This window comes from Crinia signifera, chromosome 2 (assembly GCF_055691185.1).
Source record: "Crinia signifera chromosome 2, ASM5569118v1, whole genome shotgun sequence".
NCBI lineage: Eukaryota > Metazoa > Chordata > Amphibia > Anura > Myobatrachidae > Crinia > Crinia signifera.
The window spans coordinates 14,577,608-14,586,153 of NC_139218.1; the positions used below are offsets into that span (position 1 = coordinate 14,577,608).

General features: G+C 37.7%; 1 protein-coding gene across 1 annotated transcript in view; it reads right to left on the reverse strand.

The window, feature by feature from the left end:
• Positions 1–5,367: 5,367 nt before the first annotated feature.
• Positions 5,368–8,546, reverse strand: part of LOC146058366 (protein maelstrom homolog) — a 21,842-nt gene continuing 18,663 nt past the window's right edge. The window contains exon 6 of the mRNA XM_083170651.1: positions 5,368–5,479. Within this exon, the coding sequence (XP_083026777.1) occupies positions 5,368–5,479 (112 nt within the window). The remainder of the gene's footprint in view (positions 5,480–8,546) is intronic.

The following is an 8,546-nucleotide window of genomic DNA, read 5'->3' on the forward strand; positions in this document are numbered from 1 at the left end:
TTATTGAGGACTACAACCCCACCGCCCTTATCCGCCGGTTTTATTACTATGTCCTCATTGTTTTTTAAAGTTTTAATAGCCTTTCTTTGGCCCAACGTTAAATTGTTCCTTTCTTTACTTTTAAATGACATTTTTTGTAAATCTTCCTTGACTAAATTTTCAAATACGTCCACATAACTTCCACGTTTATGTCGCGGATAAAATTTTGACTTGCGTTTAAAGATATTGATTTCACCTGTAGGGATCTGATCTATTTCTCTATTATTTTCAATAAAGAATCTTTTTAACGCCAATTTTCTAATGAACCTTTGTAAATCTGTAAAGACCTCAAACTTATCTGTCCTATTTGAGGGAGAAAACTTAAGACCCTTCTCCAAAAGGTCTTTCTCATCGTTAGTGAGAGTGTAATCGCTGAGATTATATATAGTGGAGTTACTTTTAATGTTGTTTTCTCCAGAATTTTCAGCGTTTTTCTCTGTTTGATCAGACTGGGATTGGTCAGGTTTATGTCTTTTTAGTTTATCCCTTTTGTTTTTAGACATTCCTAACTTGCATCCCGCTCTTTTACCCCTTTTATTTGGACGATGCTTTAGGTGTGATAATTTCTTTGGGGGCGCTTCTCTAAAAAATAATCCCTGTTGGTGTCTTTATTTCTCCATTGTTTCTTATTAGTCCTAATTTCAGGGGAATCATACCATTGATCTTCTTCAATGTCCTCAGATCTATAATTTTTCTGTGTGGGTTGGGGGTGGTAGTATTCCCTCTCCCTCCATGAGGTGTGGGGACCTACCCTATATCCTTCAGCTTGGTAATTGGATCTAAAACGATTAGATCTAGGGGTGTTGTTATTACCTCTTTCATAGGCAATCTCTTTTTTATTATTGGTCTCCCTTTTTTTTAAAGGGGTATTAGATGTTAATTTTTTAATGTTAATTTTTTTATTGTTATTACTTTTATTATGGATAATTTGAGGTTTCTTTTTGTTGGAATCAAACTCTTCTGGTTCCTCTTTATTGTCACTTTTATCTCTCTTATCCCTATTGTATTTTTTATGTTTTTTGTTTTTTAAATCCTTTTCATTTTTTTCTACTTTATAAGTGATCCGTTTCTCTAATTCCTTATAATCTTCAGAATTTTTGAAAGGTTGGGCTAAACTATATAGCACTTCGATTTCTTGTTCTGTGATTTTTAGGGATTTCTGTTTCTCTTGGATAATATGTTCCATAAGAGAAACAGAGCAATTATCCAGAATTGTTTGCCACTCTATTTTAAATGATTCTGATTCAATCAAAAACGAGGGGTTTTTTTCTATTTTTAAACCTCTAGGGATAAGTTTCTCTTTAAGGTATCTTTCAAGTGTAGCAATCTCCCACCACATTTTACTTTCGGAGATGAGTAGCTTCTCTATTTTAGACATAATAAAAGTAATAACAATAAAAAAATTAACATTAAAAAATTAACATCTAATACCCCTTTAAAAAAAAGGGAGACCAATAATAAAAAAGAGATTGCCTATGAAAGAGGTAATCACAACACCCCTAGATCTAATCGTTTTAGATCCAATTACCAAGCTGAAGGATATAGGGTAGGTCCCCACACCTCATGGAGGGAGAGGGAATACAACCACCCCCAACCCACACAGAAAAATTATAGATCTGAGGACATTGAAGAAGATCAATGGTATGATTCCCCTGAAATTAGGACTAATAAGAAACAATGGAGAAATAAAGACACCAACAGGGATTATTTTTTAGAGAAGCGCCCCCAAAGAAATTATCACACCTAAAGCATCGTCCAAATAAAAGGGGTAAAAGAGCGGGATGCAAGTTAGGAATGTCTAAAAACAAAAGGGATAAACTAAAAAGACATAAACCTGACCAATCCCAATCTGATCAAACAGAGAAAAACGCTGAAAATTCTGGAGAAAACAACATTAAAAGTAACTCCACTATATATAATCTCAGCGATTACACTCTCACTAACGATGAGAAAGACCTTTTGGAGAAGGGTCTTAAGTTTTCTCCCTCAAATAGGACAGATAAGTTTGAGGTCTTTACAGATTTACAAAGGTTCATTAGAAAATTGGCGTTAAAAAGATTCTTTATTGAAAATAATAGAGAAATAGATCAGATCCCTACAGGTGAAATCAATATCTTTAAACGCAAGTCAAAATTTTATCCGCGACATAAACGTGGAAGTTATGTGGACGTATTTGAAAATTTAGTCAAGGAAGATTTACAAAAAATGTCATTTAAAAGTAAAGAAAGGAACAATTTAACGTTGGGCCAAAGAAAGGCTATTAAAACTTTAAAAAACAATGAGGACATAGTAATAAAACCGGCGGATAAGGGCGGTGGGGTTGTAGTCCTCAATAAGGTGGATTATCACAGAGAAATTGCCAATCAATTGGCTGATAAAGACACCTACAAAAAATTGAGAGGGGACCCCACCGCCCAAATCCAAAAAAAGATGGATGTCTTCATCAATCTCTATTTGACACAAAATAGCATCACAGAGGAGGAGGCTAAATATCTTAAAATTGAGAACCCATCAGTGCCGGTAATATATATTTTACCTAAAGTCCACAAAAGTACAATTAATCCTCCTGGCCGTCCAATTGTGGCAGGGGTGGGATCTATTACCTCTAATTTGTCCCATTTCCTAGACCACAAAATACAGCCACTAGTGAAAATAACTAGATCATATACAAAGGACACTTCAGCTGTTATAGAGAAACTATCAGGACTGGCATGGGAGGAGGGTGACCTTCTTGTCACCGCTGACGTTAGAGCCCTCTACACTATTATTCAGCATCACCATGGAATTGCAGCCACGGAACACCACCTAGCAAAATCCAATATAGATGGTATAGAGAAAGAATTTATCTTGGAGGGCATTTCCATGATTTTGAATAATAATTTCTTTTGGTACGAGGGCGACTTTTACCTCCAGACGGCAGGAACTGCGATGGGCACCAGGCTGGCACCCAGTTATGCTAATTTATTTATGGCAAGGTGGGAGGACCAACAAGTTTGGTCCGACCACCCCTGGAGTGCCAGCCTGGTGCTATGGGTCAGATATATAGATGACCTCCTGTTCGTCTGGAGGGGAGGTCAAGATACTTTAAATGATTTCTGTATGTACCTGAACAATAATGACCAAAATATTGACTTGACATATACCATCAGCCCTTCCACAGTCAATTTCCTTGATTTGACTATCTTTGTTGATAACTTAAAAATTTGCACCAAAAACTATACCAAACCGACCGACTGTTGCTCATACATAAGCAGCATGAGTAATCATCATGCAAACTGGATAAAAAGTATACCCTCTAGCCAGTTTTACAGACTCAGAAAGAATTGCACTAATATGAGTGACTATGAGACTCAAGCTGATACCATGAAAGAAAATTTTCTTCAGAAAGGGTATAACCCCATTTGGATAAATGAGGCATATAATAAAAACCATGATGCTGTCCCTACTGAAAAAATTATAAAACCAGAAAGCAAAGAGGTACGCTTCATTACTAGATATACATCTCAACATGTACAGCTTGAAAAACTTATTACTAAACATTGGGGAGTCCTCACTAGGGACCCTATCCTCAAAGAACATGTGGGACATCGCCCCAAGTTTGTATACCGCAGGGCAGATAACCTTGGAAATATCCTGGTTAGGAGTGCTCAAGCCGTATCTAAAAGAACCACCAGGGTTTTATCTAAAGGTTTCTACCGCTGCGGTAGTTGTTCTATGTGCAAAGTATGTAAAACTCCACCGAAAATAACTGAATATATGTCTAATACTAATAATGAAAATTTTAGTATAAATGAGTTTATTACATGCAACTCCAAAAACGTTGTGTACCTTCTAGAATGTCATTGCGGGGCACAGTATGTTGGGCGGACTAGCAGACATCTTAAAGACCGCCTAGCAGAACATGCCCGCAATGTCAAGAAGGGCTATGAACTGCACAGCGTTTCACTACATTTTAAGGAGAAGCATAATTGTGACATAAGGGGACTTAAATCCTTCTGTGGAATCAAACTTTGCAAATCTGACTGGAGAAAAAATGATATTGAAGAACGGTTGGCTAAGACTGAAATGAAATGCATTTTCTCTTTGAACACCATGATCCCTAAAGGGTTAAATGCAGATTATGAATATAAATGGCTCATATGAATTACAATGAGGTGGGAGGTGGGATATGGTGTTATTTTGTATAATATTAACCATGTTCCTTTTTGTGTTCTCTTCCCCTCACAAATGTCCGGCTTCATATGAGTTAAATACCAGTCAGATTACTATTATATGTGCAATTATAAGTGCTGCTATGTATATGCCATTTTATTGTGCAAATTGTTCATCTTCCCGTTTTTTATAATCATGTTTTTATAATCATGTCATTTTTTTATTGTGTAAACTTCTTATTGAAGATTATTTAAATGAATTTTAAAAGTCTTTTAAAAAATGTATTCTAAGCATACTGCAAAGCATTTTTAGATAGAAATGTATTTTAAATGTCTGAAGCCGGGCTAGGTCAAATACGTGAGGTTTTGCCTGAAATTACGTGATTGGACAGGACCTCCTTAAAAGCACCTCCCGGCCCCGACAGCGGCACATCTTGAAAAAGGATATATAATATCCGAAACGCGTTGATGATCTAGCCGCCAGCGTCCAGCAGCAGTAGCGAGTCTGACCTCTCAAGCGGCAACACACGGAGCCCCTCTGCCGGCGCAGTCTGCAGCACGCCAGTCACTGAGGGAACAGCCGCCGCCGATCGTCTACTCTCGCCACTACCTGCTTCCATGAACTTTTTTAACCTTGTCTTATCGTTTGGATTTATATGGATGTCTTTGTATGAATAAACCTGCGTTTTACCTGTCGCCTGGAGTCTGCTGGTAAAGAAACCTTTTCATGCACGCGAGACAGAACCTAAATGTAAGTCGATTTCATGCTGATATTCCCTGCCACTTCTCCGCTACCTTGAAGTCATATAAAGAAACTCTTATGTGAACACCTGCTAGAATTAAATTGTAAGTCTAAGCTCTTATAGCACCAGGAAGATTTCTGAAGCGGAGACTCTTATACATCATATCCCAGATACACTTTATTTGGTTTCTATACAGCGCTAGTCTATTGCCAAATTTTTCTGTTTACTCGAGGACTGGAGTTGGCAACCCCAGATCTAGATCAACATGCACATGGTCAACATTGACAAACTGTCAATATGAGATATTCACGTTTTTTGTGTCAGTCGACACCTGTCGGCATGGACCTCCAATTAGAATAGCACTACGGGCCAGTTTCTCATTCCGCCACCACTGAAAGCCTTTAAAAACTCACGTGAACCCATGATTCGGATCCCTAAAGCATCCATGCTCGCTGGTCTACATTGGACAGTCTATCAGACCATGTAGAGATCAGATCGCCAAACTGGTGCTCGAGATCTACTAACAGTCCATATTTTCCAGGCCACCTGTGGATCTGTAGAATGTGTCAGTTAAGGTACCCATACATGGTGCGATGACACTGTGCATTGTGATGCGCGCTCCCACGGGCATCTAATCACACAGTACAAAAAGTATGTGCTGCACATACTTTTTGTACTGCCCTCGGATCGCATTGCATGCGGGTGAGATCATCGCACAGTGTATGGGCACCTTTAGGAATGAATGCAGCACAGGTTTGAAAATGTGAGCGTTAGGAATGACTGCACCTGCTAGGTGGTCTGGAAAACATGACCTGTTGGTAGCTTTCGAGTGCTGGTTTGGACAGCCCAGAACTAGATTCTGTTTGTCCTCATTGAACCAGTTCGTCTTGGTTTTGTCTTACAAGGAGCGCACTTTCATTATTAATGTAAACATTGTTAATGATGATTACACCTGGTATGGAATCTATACCTTATTTGTTGCAAACATAAAGAATTTGTTTTGAAACGTTAGCTCCGCTTCCTGTGACTGTTCCACATATAAACTGCATTAATAGAATAGTGCTCATGCTTAAAACAGGACTTTCCCAAACCCCACATTTTACAGTGCAGGTTTTAAGTAGGGATGACCATCGTTGCCATTGATGGCAATTCTGCAACTGGCCATCGATAGTGCGAAACTATGCAATGGATGACCATCGATATTTTTACATATCGATGGTCATCCATTGTGTTTGATTGACTGGCCTGCGGGCCAATCAAAACTCGGGGGTGGAGCTATGCTCAGTGTCCCTACACTTTGAAAAAATAAAGAGAGAGAAAAACATTGTTTTTCTGTTCCATCGATGGAGGGAAACCATCTGGTTCTCCTCCATCGATGGCAAAAGTATTCAACATCGGCCATGAACCATCAATGATTTGGAATCATCGATGGTCATCCCTAGTTTTAAGGTTATCCATGCTTGAGCACACTATTTTAGTAATGACGTCAATTTGATTTCATCTTTACGTAAGCATTAATCTCATGGTACAGTATGTGAGAAACTGCTTTAATAGGATGTGAGAGCCGGGGTCATGTCCAGTTGGTTCTGGTCCCATAGCTCCATGCCTTGGTTTCATAGTTGGACTGAGAACCAGACTCAATGATGTGGTTTCCTGTGGCCTGTACTCTAGTACCATGCTGGAATGTACTGCCAGTAATGCGGTGTACACAAGATGAGATTTTGATTATAATAGTAAATAGTCAAAATAGATACTAAAATCGTATGGAAATTGAACGGTTTTCAGCCTCATTCAATCCCGTTCAGTATAAATCAAACAGTAACTGCACAGTGGACTGTGCAGGCAAGACTATATAGGCCCAATGGAATTAAATCGGGATTGAATCGCAAGCAAAATCGCACCGTGTGAACACACCTTAAGATTCAGAATTGTTGGCGACCCCATACCATATGCTATGGGACATTGGGCCAAATGTTTTAATCCTTAATAAGTGATAAAATACCAGCCAATCAGATTCTTAATTTCATTTCTATAGATTGTAAGCTTGCAGCAGGGCCCTCTAACCTCCAAGTCTGTCTGTCGTTACCCAGTTTGTTTTATCACTGTCTACCATTGTAAAGCGCAACGGAATCTGCTGCGCTATATAAGACGCTGTAATGGAATCTGCTGCACTATATAAGACGCTGTAACGGAATCTGCTGCGCTATATAAGAAACTGTAAATAAATAAATTCTCAAACACAGCCTGTAATACCGCTTTCACACTGCCAAAACGTTTTAAAAACCGGTATTTTTAAACGGTATTTAAAACGGGTCTGAGCCTTCACATTGCAGTAGATTACCGGTTTAAATACCATTCACATCAGTCAAGCCGTTTAATCCCCTGAACACGTTTCAAGGCAGAATGCAGGGGACAGCCAATCACAGGTCTGGAATCTGTTGTTTTTACTAAATACCGTTTCAGAGCCATTCTCACTGCATAAAAAAACTGATCTGAAACGTGTAGGACTCTGCTTTTTAAACGTTTGAAATACCGGTTATCTTTAACCGGTAAATCAACTCTGGCACTTTCCCACTGCAGCCTTAAACGTTTTGAAGTGGGAAAAAAACGGCAACATACCGTTTAACAAGTGCGGTGTGAAAGCGGTATAACATAGCAGTGAGAAACTGATTGGCTGGTACTTAATCACTATCACTTGTTAAGGCTTAATACATTTGGCACACTATTACTGCTCCCATATTAATTATTTTTATATTACCGTGTACTGGAAAAACTTATTTTTTTCAGTGTAGTCATTTGTACTCACATGATAAAAAAAAAAAGAGAACATAAGAGAATATAACATTTTATTTTCTACAATATGCAAGTTAGTCCGGACTGCTTTAAAACAATATTCTAATACATACTCATATTCACTTAAAAAAAAATACTTTCTAGTTAAATATTTTCTGGGGGAAAAAAATAAAAAAACACAATGCATAATTATAATTGTTTTAAGTGACACGTGCGGCTGTAGGAAAATTTCCAGTTTATTTTTCTGCTGGATAATTCAAATAAAAAATACAATAACCAACGTTGTATATAATATTTGTTCTTCACGGTCATGGTTGCATTTTCAGATACTTTACAAGTAGACGCTTGTCTGGCTGCAGAAATACGAAATCCAGCTATAAAAAGAGATCGGTCTGTAGTTTCCATATTTCTGCTTCTGTTCTTGTATAAAATGCACACTAAGCAACTCCTTATATTTAAAGTATTAAAAAAAAATATGTACAATGCTTTAGATTTGAGATATTGATTATTGGGGATAGAGCTTGCAAAAAAATATTAATAATTTGCTAGCGTCCTGTCCATTATATTTTTTTGTAAAAAAAAGTATCACTGATGAGAACTTGAAAAAATGTTCTAGAAAAAAAAAAAAAAAAAAAAAAAAAATGTGCCGATCCTTTGACGTTTAGTGTAAAAATCTTATTCCATATAAAAGGGAGTCCATCTTCACTGTCCAGACACATCAACGCGTTGCACTTATTTTTCCTCTTTAGCCACCACTCAAGTAGTTAAAAATGCTTAGAAACTGTTCACATGTTTATTTCAAAATGATAGATGAAAATAA